The following is an 18,614-nucleotide window of genomic DNA, read 5'->3' on the forward strand; positions in this document are numbered from 1 at the left end:
GCTGCCTTGTTTCGATACGGGTTCCACTCTGAATGAGCCTTCTCGGGCTGCACTGATCCCATCTTATCTTTCCTGTTATATTTGTATCCTCTCACTGATAATGAGCAGATATCCAAAATCAGGAGCTCCTGCAGCATTTTTCTTGCTACCTTCATCAACACATTTGGTTTGCTATGGAACGTTGAGTAGCCATAACAATGATAGCAACCATTTAAGGATCTCTGTGACTCCTTGGTTACAGACAAGTATCAACGTTCTTCTTCAATGCAGCCTCATGGTAGTGCAGCTAGCAGCAGCTAACATAGCATTGATCAAAGTTCTTCTCCAATGCAGCCTCATGGTAGTGCAGCTAGCAGCAGCTAACATAGCATTGTTCAAAGTTCTTCTCCAATGCAGCCTCATGGTAGTGCAGCTAGCAGCAGCTAACATAGCATTGATCAAAGTTCTTCTTCAATGCAGCCTCATGGTAGTGCAGCTAGCAGCAGCTAACATAGCATTGATCAAAGTTCTTCTTCAATGCAGCCTCATGGTAGTGCAGCTAGCAGCAGCTAACATAGCATTGATCAAAGTTCTTCTTCAATGCAGCCTCATGGTAGTGCAGCTAGCAGCAGCTAACATAGCATTGATCAAAGTTCTTCTCCAATGCAGCCTCATGGTAGTGCAGCTAGCAGCAGCTAACGTAGCATTGCCAGTTTCTCCCTTGTGCTGGCCTCAAACCCGGATAAACGCAGAGAGCTGCGTCAGGAACGGCATCCGGCGGCGTTCTGGTGCCTGTTGTCAAGAAGATGGGAGACATCCAGCGTTGTGGGGGTTTAAAGCCAACGAGTCATATCAGACAAAATATCAGAGCACATGAAAAATATTTATTGTCACACCAAATTTCAACATAAAGTTTCTGACTTCAAGCTTTTAACTATTTATCAAAGCTACTAAGACAACAAATAGCAAACTCAAAGCTATACAATTTACTAAATACCTTTATTTGGCAGGACTTTACAAGGAAGCAGGAAAAGCAGACAAGTTCATGGATCGTCCCCTTTAGGCCTGTTCTGGGACAGAGGCAACTGGGAACAGCAACAAAACAGATTTACAGTCGAGTCTTTGCTCGTGCACATTCAGCTTTTACAAACAACTCGACTACACGACAGGATATTGGGAGTAAACAGGAATGTAAAGTGGTTACAAAACACCTTTAGGTTGGGCAAAGGAAAAGGTCACGCAGGAGCCATCCTGCAGCAGCTGAACATTCAATTACACAATACTCTTAATACATTCCTTTAGTGTAAATCAGAATACAGTATACGGACTCTCACAGGTTAATACGTCACCCCGTTTCCAACTGCATACTTTATTTTTTAGTAGTGGATTTTGTGACCCATTTATCTTTGCATGTATACAAATCATACAGTCAAATACTTTTAACATTATATAGCAGTCTAAAAGATTACCGGTATGTCGTAGCAGAGAAGGCATCTGCAGAGGCCTAAAGCGCAGCAGACGAATCAGCAGCAAGATCCAGCACAACGCTGAACGCCACGACACCGATCAGACGCATTTGTGTGGTGTACTACTACTACTACTGTGGTATACTATATACTACAGTGTCAACTCCAGAAATGATGACACAATATATTAAATAAAACAGCAAATAACAAAATCAAGATGCGTCCCAATCATTTGACTTGGTGAAGCTGGACTTGCTGCAGAGGGACGTGTCCACGCTGGTAGTGCCGTGCGTGTGGACACGCACACGGGGGCTGGTGGGTAACACGGCGTGCGCTAGAGGAGTCGGCGCTTCACGCCATCAGGCGGCCGCAGCCTTGGTGGGAGTCCATGGTTTTAGAGGTGGAGACTCTTCAGTCACTGGATAACGATCACCTGTACCCAAGCTGGACACAGACGGTTGTTATACATTATATATATATACATACATATATATATATAATGTGTTCCAGGCTCGAGCGGATCAGTCGCTTTTCACGCCAAGCCGGCACGGCAGCTCCTCTCGACAGCGCTGAGCAGAATTCCATGCTCCATTAGAAAGACAAATAAATACAATTTAATAGCGACCATCCCGGTAAACAACAACAAAGATTGAGGCTACGCAAAGCTTCTAATAAACCAGGAGCAGCCATACTGGCGTTAGCTCCAGCGCTCACCGAAACGCCCAGGTGGGTTGGTCGATGGCAGCACAGCAGTTCATGGGGGGGGGGGGGGGGGGCTACACCCTCATGCATTCATCAATGCTCCAGCGAATCACTGGGATAGATGTGGCTGAAGCGCATGCAGCATGTGTGTGTGTGTGTGCGTGCGTGGTTGAGTTGGGCTGCTGGGTGATGACATCATCACCCAGCAGCTCCGGGGACTCCTCCTCGTCCTCTCCGTCTGGGACCGATCACTGAATCAATGATTCACCAGCCCGGCGTAGATGGCTGGTGACTCATCCTCTCCAGTCCTAGGTGTACTCCAGGAGCCACTGAAAGAGGGGCATGTGGTGCAGCCTCCCCCCCGCCTGGTCCTGGGAGGGACGATGCGTCCGTCTCTCTTCGCAGTAATGCAGCAGCATGTGCAGCAGCTGTCCCACCCGATACTTCCTGTCCTGGAGTCTTTGGACCACGGCCGGGAGCTGCAAGGCCACACAGCGAGCGCTCAGGTCAGTCCCCTCCGTAAAGGACAGGCTCCAGATTCACGTATAAAGTTCAGAGGAAGGATTACCTCGAGAATAATATTCAGGGTTAAGAGATAACGCGCCGTCTACACGTCCATCCAAAGAGCATCAGCATTAGAATCCATTCCTGTTCAGTGACTTATGCTAACAGTTTGCTACACTAGATGATATAGGCTGTCGTCCTACAGCTTTGGCCTCACAGTGAACACGACCACGCTTTTCACTGAAGCTTCGTGTAATCATAAATAGTGATCAACCATTGACCCTTAGAACTAAACATAACGACAAACCTTTCAGAACCGGCATCAATGATATTTTCACTCGACGATTCTATTGAGAGCTTTTCATTTTGATGACTTGCAGGTTTTCCCACATGCTTGATGGATCACCTGCTGCAGTTCTGTGTCAGGAGTCAGCTGGATGTGGGTGATGTCACACATGGAGGCCGCCGCCCACTGCAGCAGGCTCTTCAGCTGAGGGTCCAGAGCTGCGTGTCGAAGACCACGCCCAAGCTCCCGGAAATCGGAGTTCACTATGACCAGTGGCGTCCTGGGACTCCTGTCCACACAGAGCGTCCCTGTAACAGACGAATCACCCTTCATTGATTTGATATCGACAGGCAGTGCAAAACCACCAATACGACAGATAAAGCTATTTTGTCCTCTACCCCAGGGGTCTCAAGCTAAAATGACCCAGGGCCGCAGGAGGCGGAGTCTCAGTGAGGTCGGGACGCATCGGGTACTGCACACAAAAAATGCTTCGTAAAGAAAAATACAAATAAAATCCAATCTTCTCAAAGTTATTTGTTTTAATCTACTATGATGTGTTGTTGCAATAGTAAAGTATCTTACGTATAATATACATAAACATAAAGCGTGTTTATTTAACTAAAGAACAGAGCAACCATCTTATTTGTTAATACAACAACCACATGAACCGCTGCTGATGAACACAAACTAAAAGATCATCAAAGAAAAAGAAACCGTGATGTCACAGCAATTAAGCAGCAGCAGAACAACGACCTGCAGTTTAAGGCTCCAGGCTTGTTTTGAACAATACAACAACTATGCATGAGATAGCATTCATTGAATAAAATAAAATAAAATATAAATAAATATAATAAACCGGCAGGCTGCATCAACATGAGACCCAGCCTCGGGTTCCCACGCTCCCACAGAGGAGCCCGACTCTCTCTGACACACACGTAACCAGGAATGAGAGACGGGGAGGGTGTGGAGGAATGAGCATTAGTGTGGCTGAATATGGGGGTGGAAAAACCCCCGGCAACAGCAAAACAGACTGAATCAGGACCAATGTTCAGATGGAGGAAGACCTCCAATCAAGTTACATTCTTAGTCCTCTCATCCCAAAACCGTCTATAAGGGTCCGGTCATGTTTAACGGGAATTCTTGTGTTTGATTTAGGAAGTGTTGATTTTCACTGGGATTATGCAATAGTGCATTTAATGTTTATTTACAGTGAAAGAAGGTAGCATTCCAGCAGAAGTGGTGGTATTTGCTATGTAATTTAACAAATGCGTCAGAGCACAGCGCCGGTGCGACTGTCTTGAACAGGACGTGTGTGGTTTTACTCGGGTAAGCAGGGCTGTCAAATTAGCACCTTAATCGCAGTTAATTAATTACAGTCATATTTAGCTCGTTATGTTTTTTAATCGCGTTAATCTAAATATTAATCTCCAAATTTACCGTTTCTGTATTGCCGTTTTATAAAATACTCCCCCTGGTGGTTGAAACTAGTTGTTGCAGGCAGCACTAAGGACGAGTCAGATACAGCAGAATGTAAATGTTCAAGTCTGTTAAAGACAATCAATGACTTTATAAAGATACTTTTTGTTATAAATCAATCTTTTGATCTGCCACAATAATGAATTTAAATGAAAATATCCCAAGTTGAGGGCTTTTTTCAGCAAGATTTAAAAAATCCCAATTAATTACAGATCATAATTAATGAATAAAAATGTTAATCGCTTGACTGGAATAGTTTTTACATAATCAGGAAGCTCACGCATATTCTTACCACTGGATTCTTCTTTGACCTCAGTCTGCTTGTCCTCAGTATAGTCACTGTTTGAACACAAAGGTTACACAGGTTCAAAGAAAAAAGGGAGAAATGGCTGGAATGATGTGGACGCAAATGTTAAGATCCCGATAAAAGAAAGAACATACTGGTACACAAGGACAGCAATAAACTGTTTACATTTAAATACCCCAACAGGTAAACTGCAATTTCTCCAGTTTTAGAGATTGTGAATCACAGTCTGATGGACAGAGCCCAAACCGACATGAATCACATTCACTGTACGTCAGAGCAGAAAAGAGAGTGGTAATTACTAACATTACTTTAGTAAGTTTAGTAAAAGCTTAATATATTTCAGTCTAGACCAACAAGACATTTCAGGAGAAAATATTTTGTTCCAACATATCTTGAGATCTCAAATTGCTTTGTCAGAGGTAGTGAAAACCAGTTCTGGGCAGTGACGGGTTCCCAAGTGTTCCATTCATGAATAGAATTAATGACTATTTTCTTCACAAGTCTCTGTAATTAAACATATAAAAATAAAATCATAGCATGTGGTCTATCGTGTCAGGATGAGGAATTCTTGATGTTTGGGGACAATCAAAGTCCAACACAAATCAGAATGTGAGAAACCTGCCCCCTAATGGCCGATAGGAGACTGGACAGCTGCTCCTCTGCGGCTCCTCAGCGCCGCGTTGCTTGAGCTTTGACGAAGGTCTGCGTGTTATTCTACGACAGCACAAAGCTTCACTTAACGAGATAACCAGGCAGAAATGTCACTTTTTCGACTTGGATTAGGAACCGGAGGGTCACTGGTTCAAGTCCTGGCCCAGAAGAAATATGGTAGTGTGAGCTGGTGGCTGGAGAGGGGCCAGTCCACCTCCAGAGCACTGCCCCGGGTGCGCCGATCATGGCGGCACCTTCACCCCATGCTACGGTGCCCCACTGTGTTGCTGTGGCAGGACCTGAAAAGCCCACAAACCTTCCTATGTGCCTGCACCAAGCGGTTCCGTAAAGCAGAGTCCAACACACCACAAAGCTACTGACCACTTATCAAAGGGTTCAGTCGGTGTCGCTCGGGTGGGTGACGACGGTTTCATGCTATCCTGTGACAATCTTTTTACGGCGAGCCATGATGGACGGCTTAAAGACAGTGTCTCTGAGGAAGAGACAGGAGGCGGAGCTACAAGTGGAGGAGATGAAGATGCTGAGGTTCTCCTTGGGAGTGACCAGGTTGGACAGGATTAGAAATGAGACAACAAGAGGGACAGTGAAGATTAGATGTTTTGGAGACAACATCAGAGAGACCAGACTTCAATCGATTGGACATGTCCAGAGGAGAGACAGGGACTATATCAGTAGAAGGATGCTGAGGATGGAACTGCCAGGGAACAGGACTAGAGGACGACCCAGGAGAAGAGACATGGACGTAGTGAGGGAGGACATGAGAGTGGCTGGTGTTGGGGAGGACGATGCAAAGGACAGGGTGAAGTGGAGAAGGTTGGGTTGCTGTGGCGACCCCTCAGGGGACCAGAAGGGTGTACGGTCTGCGGTGGGACAACGACCCTCTTTATGAATGCTGATGGCTCCTGACTAGTCTCATCGTCTTTGTTTGGTTTCTGCTACTCGCTGCTCGTCAGAACCGAAGGAGCCTCCAGGATGGCTGAAGAAACATCTTCATCCAAACTTAAACAAGTTCAGTTGATTCCTCGTTGTTGCTCTTCGAGATGTTGATTGATGGCACTATATTTTATGAGCCACAAAAAGCAGCAGTGTGGTCAAAACAAAAACACACGCAGTCACTAGCGTATGAACGAGCGCTACGCATGCAGAAGTGGCTGCCGACGCGCATTAGACTTAGTTCATCTCAGATTTATAGAGAACTACCATGTGAACACACAAGCAGACAAAATACCTACACTACAAATGTCCTATTAAGCAACCAAAACACATGCAAATAATGCAGAACAAGCACAACGCTGCCAAAAAAGATTAGCATGAAGAAAGACATTCCATATCGAGCCTCTTTACACCCAGAGTGCAGTGGCTGTCAAACGACGGCGGTTCTGTGTACGAGACAAAGCATGAGTCAAACGGTTCTCATTATTCTCATGGGATGAGCCGATGTATCTGTTACACACTCGCCTAGTTTACAGCGAATTCAAAGACTCAACAACTTTGTCCCATTTTCAACGAACCCTCAGCTCTTATGGATAATTTAAAAGATCAACCAGTTGGTTAACCAACCTGTCAGAAAGAGAGAAGGACGCATGCTCCTCCCACGCCTCCCCCTCCAGGCCCAGGCTGCTCCAGCTACTGCTGTTTCCATTGCTGTTGGGGAGAGAAGGCAGGTGATGCACGACTGGAGCACCGAGAGTGGTATCCAGAAACACGAGAGCGAGAGCAACTCCTATTGATCCAACTACTTCTGCTCAGGTTTAGATCTAAGACAGACATGGTGAACCCGGAGAGAACCCACGCAGACACGGGGAGAACCGGGAGAGAACCCACACAATCAAAAAAGCAAGAGTACATGGAGGAGCGTGGACAAATAAAATAAATAAAATATACTTTCGGCTTTCAAACAGTATTATGGAACTAATTATGCTCGAGACCCGAGGTTCCACTGTACGAGGTGATAGTCACATGACTGAGTATGAAAGATATCCTCCAAACTTGTCAACCAAATAGCGTAGCAAAGTGTAAATAGATATTTGTACACTAACTAGGAGAAAGGCAGTGGTTGCATACCTATCGCTGAGGTGAAGGAAGCTGCTGGTATCGTCTAGGTGCTCTTCCTCAAAGCTCAGGTTCGACCAGCTACCCAGGCTGTCATCTCCTACGCTCAGCTGCTGGGACACCGTGGACTCAGTGGCTTCCCTACCAGGAGAGCTGAACAGTAAAACGGAAGCAGCTTCAGAAATGCAAAAAATTAAATAAAACATTACATTATGAATTCACAAGCCAGCTTTTTCCTAAAACGGTAGACTTGAGTCTGAAATGTGCAACAGTAGAGGCTTTTGAAGTTAATGGAATAAGGTTGTCTCAATGCTACAATATCTCTGAATGGCCTTAACCATAATGTGAACAAATGGACATGACAGCTGGAACACAGGCAACCACAAAGAAAACTCTTGTGTCTTTACCTGGTGTCGGCAGTCTGACCGACATTGGACGGTGGCGACATCGTGATCTCCGCTGTTAGGCTGTCCGCGTAGCTGATTCCATCATGGCCAATGCCACTGTCAGCATTAAGACTAGTGTTACTGAGCTCACGTTTAGCCGTCTCCATCGCCATGGACACAATCTCCTCGGCAAATGCTGACCTGTAATCCTGGTCAATGTGGATCTTGGGAATCTCCATGCTAGAGAGCTGCTCAGCCCTTGACTGACATTCTGGCCCCCCTTTCCTCCTCTGTAATCTTGACTGGTGGTGCCTGTTAAGTTTGATGCAGTATGGGCACTCCTGACAAAAATGGCACGTCTTCTCTCCTAGGGCTCGGTCTAGCGATGGCTTCTCAGTCAGCCCGTGTGTGTGGGAGTGTCTGTCATAGATTTGTGTCCTCTGGTAATCCTGCAATGAATGTCCAGCTGAAGTCAGACTCATCTTCAGTGTGTCATCAACTATTTCTCTGGCATAATGTTCAATGACCTGCATCACCCCCCTCCTGCAGCTTCCATCATACAGGCTTCCTGTACTGTGGTAATGTTTGTTCTTAGACACTTTGGAAAAAAAGGGGCAAGAGAATGAGTCCCTGACGAGATTTTCTGCCACATCTTCAAGTTTGGATTTCTTATACAGACAGGAGTCCGTGAGAGACTTGGGCAATCGCACAGAGGGGAGATATAGCTTGCGTGTGACCTCACAGGTGACGTTGTATGCTAAAGACTCCGCAAAGCATAAGAGATCCATGTACTCCCTCTGATTCTGCTCTGCAGGGGCCCAATGACAAGGGTCCTCACCTAAGGTTCCTGATTCTTCTCTGGTGTGGGGTGATAAGAACTCACTTCCTGAGGTTTTCCATTCATGTGGCAGCGACTTGGATGAGCAAAGGCAAGTGCCAGAGGATCTCTGCTTGATTTTGTGACTAGCATGAACAAGGCCTTGTCTTATGGAGCGGTAGGCCAAACGACTTGCATACTGGTCAAGGAAGAAATCCCTACTACCTCCATCCTTTTTTAGTACTCTAAGGTCGCCAGCGTATTCATCAGTCACACTCTCACAGCTGGGATACTCTGAGGACAGGCCTGAGGTGGAGCTGAATATGGTGCTTGAAGTGGAGGTGGGAGAATCCAGGACAGATGCTATCAAGTCCTTAGACCATTGCTCAGCCAACCACTCTACCCTCAAGTCTCTGTTCTGATCCGAAGCAGGCTGAGAATGGTAATGAAAATGGTGACAACATTCTGAGCTTGATTTGTCTAAGCTTAATCTTCTGAGAGCTTTGTGACACGGACACTGTTGTGCAAAGTTCACCATCCTCTTCACGTCATTGATGACCTCTCCTGCCACCTCACCAGCATATACCCACAAGGTGTTTAGGGTCTGCTCTGAGAAGTGAACCACACCATCTCTCCCTCTACCCTTGCTTATCGTATCCTTTTCCATTCCCAAGGTGTCCATCACTGTTACCATGGAGACAATGTGACAAGCCAACCGTTCAGCATATTGGAGAGCTTCCTTGTTAGATATTTGGCAAAGGGACACATGGTTCAGTTCATGCCCAACACCCCCCATCTCTAAATGTCTGTTAGTGCTGCTGATAACACATTCATCATTCAGTTCTTCCTCATCATCCTCATTTCCATCTGCCTCATCAGAGAGAGACCTCATCAATTTTAGCATAAATTCCACCTTGACTGCCTCAGGGGTAATCTCTTTTGGACCATAATTAGACCCGGGTTGATATTGCGGGGTGGGTGGGGGGGTTGCAGGTGAAAATTCTTTGGCCAGTTTGTTTTTCAGCTTCTTGGAGAACCATTTCCTGTGTTTTATCTTGGAAATCTCGCTGGGTTGCTGAGGGGTAGGAGGAGGAGCGACAGGGATTTCAACAGATTTTTGCCCAGAGCCTAAGTTTGAATCATTCCCAGGACAACGTGACCTCCTCTGCCCAATCATTTGAGTATCAGGCACATCAAGAGTATATTTCATTACAGTAGGGAGTTCAACCACATCTCGACGCTGAGAGCCTGCATGGAAAGAAAGCTGAGAGATATTGTGGTCTGCTGCTTGCGCAACATACGAGCCTCTGCAGTCAGGTCGGAAACTGTCCCTGCCAGATCCCCGTCCCAAAGGGAAATTCATAGCCTCATAATTAACGGTTTCCTGCTTATAAGAGGAGCCAATTCTGCTTCCCATTGTCTTTGTGAAAAAATCATCAGAGTCACCAAAACGCTTCCTCATTTTAGAAGCAGTTATTAGCTCACAAGCCTCAGTCACTATTGCATCCGCCATGTCGCCAGATACGTTTTGGAATGAGGACCTTCCATGAGAGAGGACTTCTCTTGGTATGGGAGTCTGAGTTCCATGACTAAAAGCGTGTGTTTGTGTACATGGGGTAGCGTCAGAAGATACATTTACAATTTTAGGCCTATCCTGTTGGGTATTTGTCAAATTAAACTCATCAAATCCCTGGAGGTTGGAAAGGGCTTGGCCTGCTTGGGGCACAGAAATACCGCTGGCCATGCCGGAAACATTGAACAAAGCCTTCTTTACTGTGCAGGCAACATCTTCTCCTGAAGTTCTTGGGACTGTCTCAACTGAACTGACATGCTGGTTAGTAAAAGTACTGCAGGTATGAGTGTTCTCGGCATTGACATAAAAGATGCTGCCCAGAGACACACTAATGGCTGCTTGGCTAGTGAAAGTAACATCAGCCTTAGAGAGTTCTATGAAGGCCTCCTGAATAACAGACTCAGACAAGTCCAAAGCATAGGAGGAAACCCTAGCCTTCTCTTTTTCTTCTTGCCTGTAGCCAAATGACAAATCGCTTGGGGTGAGGGGGGTTGACGGGAGTGAGAACTGACACACCTCCATAATGCCTTCAAACACCAGTTCCTCAGCTACCTCAGCAGCAAAACGCGAAACTGCACTGTGAAACATCTGCTTTTTCACAATCAAGAACTCTTTAAGGGCCCCAGAAACAGCCTCGCTAACGAGGAACCCAGCTAACCCATTTATTGCTCGCTCCTTCAGTACATAGGCATGACGCATGCCAATTTCATGGAAAGCCACCTGAAACACGGATGATGTGAGTCTGGCTGCTAGATGACACAAGGTGGTAGTGCAGGAGGACACACCTTTTTGGATATCTCGCAAGGCACTGCCCAAGCTCATTTCAACCAGGTCTGTGGCAAACCTCTGAATGCCGTTCTTCAGTGACTGTGACTTCTTCTGCAGCTCGGTGACTGTTACCGTTTCCTCTATTTCGGAGAGCTTCATCAGGTATCCTGAAGGATTTCTGAATTCCTTGTGGCAGACACAGCTGAGGTTCTTGTTGTCACTGATATCAATGGCAGTCTTGTGGCCACACACAGATCCCAGAATTTCTTTGGACAGGCTGCTGGCAAAGTCCAAGTAGGTCTTATACAGAGAGCAGAGACCTTGGGGTTTACGTAGCTCTGAGCTCTCGCATCCCTCCTCATCTGTTGTCCAGAAGTATTCCTTTGCTCCACTGGGGTCCACCAGAGGGCTGAAGGCTGAGGAGTTGACAGGACTAAAGAATAGGCCCCCATTTTCCTCAGAGGGCGTCTGCACTAGTTGAGGGGAGCCAGGCACCTCCGAAAGGAGTGAATAAGGTGAAGATGGTTTAAGGGGAGTGGGTTTTTTTACATTAGCTGGAAGAGTAGGCTGGTCAAAGCAGTGAGGATTCATATCCTTGGACGAGCAGCGCCGAGAGAAATATTTGGACATTAAACCAGTATTACTACACTCTGCAAACCTTTTCTGCATAGTTGTTGCGTAGTTGGCATCCAAAGGCAGTGTGACGGTGCAGCTCTCTGCACATAGCTCCTCGAGTTCATCAAACTGGTCAAAACTATCAAAGAATTCACTGACTTCAGAGTCCGAGTCCTCAACTCTGTCTCTGGGCCCTCCTGGTACCTGGGGGATGTCCAGTTTGGCCAGCAGGCTCTTCTGGTAGCCTACCTCATCTAGAAATATAATGGGGCTGGGGCTGGAGCAGTCCGACTCTTCCGATTCACTTACATGAGCCAATGGCCAGGTAATACGAGCCCCAGGACTGCAGTCAGTCCACTGTGGCTCGACGCCTGATGACCCTTGTACTCTGACAGATACATTGGAACCTGCCCTATGTTTGGACAAATACTTCTTTGAACTTGAGTTTATGATAATACGAGAGCCTGACAATTCCTTTCTTCTTTTATGAGTTGAGATGGTCTGTGATGCCACATCATGCTTTATAAAACGGCCATAAGGAGATACAGCTGTGAGGATAGACAAAGAGAGAAGAAAAAAATCATTTATGGAAAAATTGGTAAATATCTATTATCTATGCGAGGAAAATGATCATTCCTGCTCAAAAATGATGATACAAAACCTGGTAGAGTTTAGAAGTGATTTAAGTTTTTTTTAGATTTATCTCTATTCATAAAGGATCATAAGATCCTGTACATATAAGCCTAGGAGCTACTAAATGCTGTGAAGCATTAGATGTTAAACCTACAGGGACTGTCTCCTGTGTCATCTTCCAGATGCTCCAGGGCTGTGACAAAATCATCCTCAATGGAGGAGACTGATCGGTTGGTATCATCGTCCTCTGGCTGGCCGGGCTCAGCTCCGCCCCCCTGAAGAGCCTGAAGCTCCACCGCATATCGAAGGCCCGCCATGTAGCAACCCAGCAAGCAGACCAAGGTTCCAAAGCTCTGAGGGTAGACACTAGTGCTGAGATGATGTCGCAGCACGCACACGGCCTTTAAAAAGAACTGACAGAAGGGAAGAAGACAAGGAAGACAATACTGAACGCTGAGCCTGGCTGTCCAACCAAAAGGATGACAAGGTCAATAAACCGAAAGTGATCATGTCCCCCAAAAACAAGATGAGCGTCATTTCCGGACTACTGCGCGCACCTGATGATAAGACGCAGGTGTAGACATCGTAACATGATACTTACACAAAGACGTTACATAGAAAGTATTTTCTCCTCCTTTTAATTAACACATTCAGTGTCAGCAGTTTTTGCTCATTTTGGCCTATTTTTCAAGACCCAGAGAATATTATGTACTACGACTATGCAAACACCGAACCTAACAGAGATATTCAAGCCTCTTCTTTCATCAGTGGAAAAAGCGTGTCCTCGCCGTTTTCCGTTCTGGAGTTATTGGCCGTTGAACACAGGAAGAATTGAATTTCAAACCTAACTGACATCTCTAGACGTCAATGAACCCGAACCTGAACCTACACAGAAGGTCGACTGCACAGTCACCCACCTGAGGGCCAGCATCTTCGGGTTCTGCCAGTCCGCGGGAGTCTTTAAGCAGCAGAACCTCGTCATTCTTCAGACTGTGGATGTGGAGGGACCGAAGGAGCTCGCCCAGGTACGCCGGAAGAGACGACAGTGCCTGGAGCGGAAAACAAAAAGCTTCACGGGGAGAAACTACCTGGAGACCGGATGACGCTGGTTACAGGTGGGCCTCCCTGAGCGACGGCGTTACGCCCAAAGAGCCAAAGAGCCCGTAAACGGATTCGTTGTTGAACAAAACTCCCGTCGGCCGACTTTCTGCGTGGTCAAAAACTGTTCACACACAAAGGAGGCGCTGGCGACGCTTGCGGGGTGTACCCTGCCTCTCGCCCTCGAAAAGCTGGGATAGGCTCCAGCAGTACCCGTCGGCAGATAAAATTGAAATTGTCCTTTGCATCATCCTCCCTCACTACGTCCATGTCTCTTCTCCTGGGTCGTCCTCTAGTCCTGTCCTTTGCATCGTCCTCCCTCACTACGTCCATGTCTCTTCTCCTGGGTCGTCCTCTAGCCCTGTCCTTTGCATCGTCCTCCCTCACTACGTCCATGTCTCTTCTCCTGGGTCGTCCTCTAGTCCTGTCCTTTGCATCGTCCTCCCCAACACCAGCCACTCTCATGTCCTCCCTCACTACGTCCACGTCTCTTCTCCTGGGTCGTCCTCTAGCCCTGTCCATTGCATCGTCCTCCCTCACTACGTCCATGTGTCTTCTCCTGGGTCGTCCTCTAGCCCTGTCCTTTGCATCGTCCTCCCTCACTACGTCCATGTCTCTTCTCCTGGGTCGTCCTCTAGTCCTGTCCTTTGCATCGTCCTCCCCAACACCAGCCACTCTCATGTCCTCCCTCACTACGTCCACGTCTCTTCTCCTGGGTCGTCCTCTAGCCCTGTCCATTGCATCGTCCTCCCTCACTACGTCCATGTGTCTTCTCCTGGGTCGTCCTCTAGCCCTGTCCATTGCATCGTCCTCCCTCACTACGTCCATGTGTCTTCTCCTGGGTCGTCCTCTAGCCCTGTCCATTGCATCGTCCTCCCTCACTACGTCCATGTGTCTTCTCCTCGGTCGTCCTCTAGCCCTGTCCTTTGCATCATCCTCCCCAACACCAGCCACTCTCATGTCCTCCCTCACTACGTCCACGTCTCTTCTCCTGGGTCGTCCTCTAGCCCTGTCCTTTGCATCGTCCTCCCTCACTACGTCCATGTCTCTTCTCCTGGGTCGTCCTCTAGCCCTGTCCATTGCATCGTCCTCCCCAACACCAGCCACTCTCATGTCCTCCCTCACTACGTCCATGTGTCTTCTCCTGGGTCGTCCTCTAGTCCTGTCCTTTGCATCGTCCCCCCCAACACCAGCCACTCTCATGTCCTCCCTCGCTACGTCCACGTCTCTTCTCCTGGGTCGTCCTCTAGCCCTGTCCATTGCATCGTCCTCCCTCACTACGTCCATGTGTCTTCTCCTGGGTCGTCCTCTAGCCCTGTCCTTTGCATCGTCCTCCCTCACTACGTCCATGTGTCTTCTCCTGGGTCGTCCTCTAGCCCTGTCCTTTGCATTGTCCTCCCCAACACCAGCCACTCTCATGTCCTCCCTCACTACGTCCATGTGTCTTCTCCTGGGTCGTCCTCTAGTCCTGTCCTTTGCATCGTCCCCCCCAACACCAGCCACTCTCATGTCCTCCCTCACTACGTCCACGTCTCTTCTCCTGGGTCGTCCTCTAGCCCTGTCCTTTGCATCGTCCTCCCTCACTACGTCCACGTCTCTTCTCCTGGGTCGTCCTCTAGCCCTGTCCTTTGCATCGTCCTCCCTCACTACGTCCATGTCTCTTCTCCTGGGTCGTCCTCTAGCCCTGTCCTTTGCATCGTCCTCCCTCACTACGTCCATGTCTCTTCTCCTGGGCTAACCTCTTAAATTTCCTAACACTCGTAACGCCGAGTCGTCGTTAAGTGAGGACCCCCTGTAGAAGTCCACGAGCAGGACAGTCCCGGAATGTGTCACAATGCAGATTTGCAATCATAAACCTGCCTGTTGGGCGACATCGTCCCCTTCACCCGCGCCAGGCAAACACACGAAATGAACCTGAAACAGCAGATGATAGCGCGTCTCAAGGGGAGTGTTTGATACAGGCGACCACAAACGTCCACCGATGTTAGCGTGACAAACCTCCGTCAGTCTCGTGTCTGTGGCCGACAGCTCGAAGCTAATGCTGCTTAGCTCCTTCTTATTCCTGAAGAGCCTCTTCACATACTGAGGACCACCGTCACGCACAACCTGCAATCACACGTTAACCAGCAGGAGCAACAGCAACCGAGCCGTCTGTTACTGCGACATGCAGGAAGGAAGCACAAGAAGCCTCCGCTGCATCCCCAGCCCACAACGAATACACGCAAGCAGAAGGGATACCGCGTATGGAAAAACACAAGATATTCAAAGCCGCGGTAAACATCGAGCAACCGAGATGAAATATAGAGCAGCAAGGCAAACGGACCTTTCAGAGTCCGAGATGAAATATAGAGCAGCAAGGTACAGACCTCTTTCCGAACCGTTGCCCTGGACCTTAATGGAGCTCTCCTATTATGAGCACAGGTGTCCATAGCAACCGAAATATACAAGCAGCCGGGTGACGGGCCGCTCACCTGTGAACAGAAAGCAAAAAAAACAATTACAAACCAACAATCCAAGTGAATTTAGAAAATAACATCGGACGTTAGGAACCCGTTTCAGGTAGACCGCTCAAAGTGAACACGTGAACACACCTGGACACCAGAGATGCTCTCGAGCGCCGACAGAGCTCTGATCTGGTGCTCTGTACCGTGAATGCGTCCTGGGCCACATTCAACAGTGAAACCATCTGAATGCAAACCTCCGTCTGAGCTTCAGTAACAAATGGACAGACCGACGGCCATCATTGTAGTCTTTCCTGTCATGAACATGGTCTTTGATTAATTAGGTCCGTGCTATATCTGCACAGAGGGACGATCATGAAGAGAGCCGAATGCACATCCTCTTTTTACCACACAACAAACGCACAAACGCACAGACTCGGTGTCCGTCCTCCGGGACCAATGCTTGCTGGGACTTGGTGTCCTCTGCTGCCGTCTTGTCCTGCTGGAAGGAGATCTGTGATATCCATCAAGCTTCACTGCCAGCTCCTCTGCATTCTCAATGAGTGCTCCCCCTCTGGTTGATCAGGACATTACGCACACTGCCGGGTTTTAGCTCAATGCACATGATCATAAACCTGCCAAGATGCAGTAAATATATTCCATCTAATAAATATATTCATCGTCACGCTGCTGATAAACCGAATAATTAAAAATAGATCTCAATCATTGGTGACTAAATAAATGTACAACTGCATGTAAAGTTGAGCTTCAGGTGTAACAAGACTGAATATGGCTTCAAACGTGTACTTGTACTTGTACACGTCTAGCACTCACGCTGCAGCAAAAGCAGGCCGCACAGGCGCGACTCATGACGTCACTGCCTCGGTCACACAAAGCGCCAAGTGGCTGTCTTACGTCCTGCACATATAATTAACCCCTAAACAGAACATCCAAGCTAGCTGTCCTGCTAGTTAGTAGCCAGGCGGCTCGGGTTGTGACGTCAGCTCACTAGCGTAAACTAGCGGCTGGTTAGTAAAGGATCGGCATCACCTTCTAAATAAACGGATTAGCTTGTTTATTTCGGATTAAAGGAGAAGCTCACCGCTCAGGGCTGGACTCCAGCGTCCGGCTCCAGCTCACCGGTGCTATCCGCGCACTGTCTTCACACGCACGCCCGCTAGTGCACCTGGACAAATGCGTGCAGGCCTGGACCGCTGGGCGAGGACATGGCGAGACGGGCCGCGGCTTGTGACGTAAACCATCAGAAACCACGTGCACGCACACGCACACGCACACGCAGCGTCGGCGCGCGGCGCGCGGCGCTGGACCATTCGCTCTATCGATACATTTCAGCGGCTCTCAAATATGACCCAAAGTCCTCATTGACCGTGCGTCACATCCCCGTTGATCCAATAAGACATCATCAATCACACGCAGAAAAACAGACACGGTGTTTACAAGGAAACTGTCGAGGCCAGAGCAATCGAACTGCAGGGAAATTGGCTTTCCGCCCGTTCAGCGTGCAAAGAGCAGCTTTTCAGGTTCATATTTAACACTTTTATCACTGAAAATAAATTATGTACGACAATTTGTGCTGTGAATCAAGACTAGCAACTCCAGAAAGATCCGTTCACTAACCTGTGGAGTAAAGTCAATCATTTCCAAATAGCCATTTTTATTAGCCTTTAATCAGATGAATCATCCATTTAGTTGTGTTGTAGGATCATGTCCATCGGCCTGTCTCAGGCCCTTTTTTATTAGCCTTTAATCAGATGAATCATCCATTTAGTCGTGTTGTAGGATCATGTCCATCGGCCTGTCTCAGGCCCTTTTTTATTAGCCTTTAATCAGATGAATCATCCATTTAGTCGCGTTGTAGGATCATGTCCATCGGCCTGTCTCAGGCCCTTTTTTATTAGCCTTTAATCAGATGAATCATCCATTTAGTCGCGTTGTAGGATCATGTCCATCGGCCTGTCTCAGGCCCTTAGCTTGGACATCCCAGTCTTCAGGTTTTGATGCATTACTGAGAAAATCTTTACAATCAAACAAGCAAACAAAACCCAAAAACGTAGATTTCATCGAGCGCTTTTCTGGACACTCAGAGACGCATTATTCATTCAGTCTGTACTTGGTGGTGAAGCTACTGTTGTAGCCACATGCTAAAGATTTGTTTTCATGGCAAAAAATAGATGACAGTGCTGGTATAAAAACCAAGTAAGCAGGAAACGTACCGACTCCTTATTTGATGAAAGATCATTAAAACTGTGGGCAGTTAAACAGAAATGTGTGTGTTGTGCCCGAATGGAACGCTTTGGGCCAGGGCCGTCGACAGACTTGCTGGGGCCCGGGACAACGTGCCCGGTTGTCCCCCACCTGTCGACGGGCCTGCTTTCGGCCAACAACGACATGTTCAAACATGCTCGCCCACGCTTCTTTTTCCTCCCCAGAGCTATCACCTTCTCTGTCTACATTAATGTATCTCAGAAAAAGCAGTGCCCTATTTGTTTGCATTCAAAGACTGATAAAAATAGATCCTTCAGAAGAAAGGATGTGGGTTTTAAGAGAACCTAACGCCAAAGATGGCCCACAATCTCATGCAACAATGGAGCAATCCGACTACTGGTTTAAATAGAATTCAAGAGCAATGTAGAAAAGCTAAGCTTGGAACAGAAGATTATTTTAGTGCAAAACTGTTTTATGTACAAACACATTCTTTTGTTGGAAGTAAAGATGCATAATAATGAGGCAGAAACACACCGCATATGTATTTGGTTTTACTGAAGAGAGCTATGAACAGGCAGCCTACTTTAAGGCATCTTAAAAACTGCAACAAATG

General features: G+C 47.5%; 1 protein-coding gene across 1 annotated transcript; it reads right to left on the reverse strand.

Annotated features, from left to right (window-relative positions):
• Positions 1-2,455: 2,455 nt before the first annotated feature.
• akap11 (A kinase (PRKA) anchor protein 11) lies at positions 2,456-15,763 on the reverse strand. The gene is made up of 11 exons (XM_068746653.1): positions 15,701-15,763; positions 15,333-15,440; positions 15,195-15,248; positions 13,154-13,285; positions 12,391-12,649; positions 7,852-12,151; positions 7,457-7,597; positions 6,953-7,036; positions 4,706-4,752; positions 3,058-3,245; positions 2,456-2,626 (listed from the first exon to the last, which is right to left on the reverse strand). The coding sequence occupies exons 1-11, from the start codon at positions 15,761-15,763 to the stop codon at positions 2,456-2,458; spliced, it is 5,547 nt and encodes a 1,848-aa protein (XP_068602754.1).
• Between the last annotated feature and the right edge of the window lie 2,851 nt (positions 15,764-18,614).

The sequence above is a fragment of the Brachionichthys hirsutus genome, chromosome 12 (genome assembly GCF_040956055.1).
Source record: "Brachionichthys hirsutus isolate HB-005 chromosome 12, CSIRO-AGI_Bhir_v1, whole genome shotgun sequence".
In the NCBI taxonomy this organism is placed as follows: domain Eukaryota; kingdom Metazoa; phylum Chordata; class Actinopteri; order Lophiiformes; family Brachionichthyidae; genus Brachionichthys; species Brachionichthys hirsutus.

Excerpts from the sequence above, each read along its gene's own strand:
- akap11 (XM_068746653.1), bottom strand. The coding sequence starts at position 15,763 with ATGGACACCTGTGCTCATAATAGGAGAGCTCCATTAAGGTCCAGGGCA. Across the intron at positions 15,441-15,700 it reads GGGCAACGGTTCGGAAAGAG|GTTGTGCGTGACGGTGGTCC; the intron begins GTCTGTACCTTG and ends GTGTGATTGCAG. Across the intron at positions 3,246-4,705 it reads GGTCAAAGAAGAATCCAGTG|GGACGCTCTGTGTGGACAGG; the intron begins GTAAGAATATGC and ends CGTCTGTTACAG.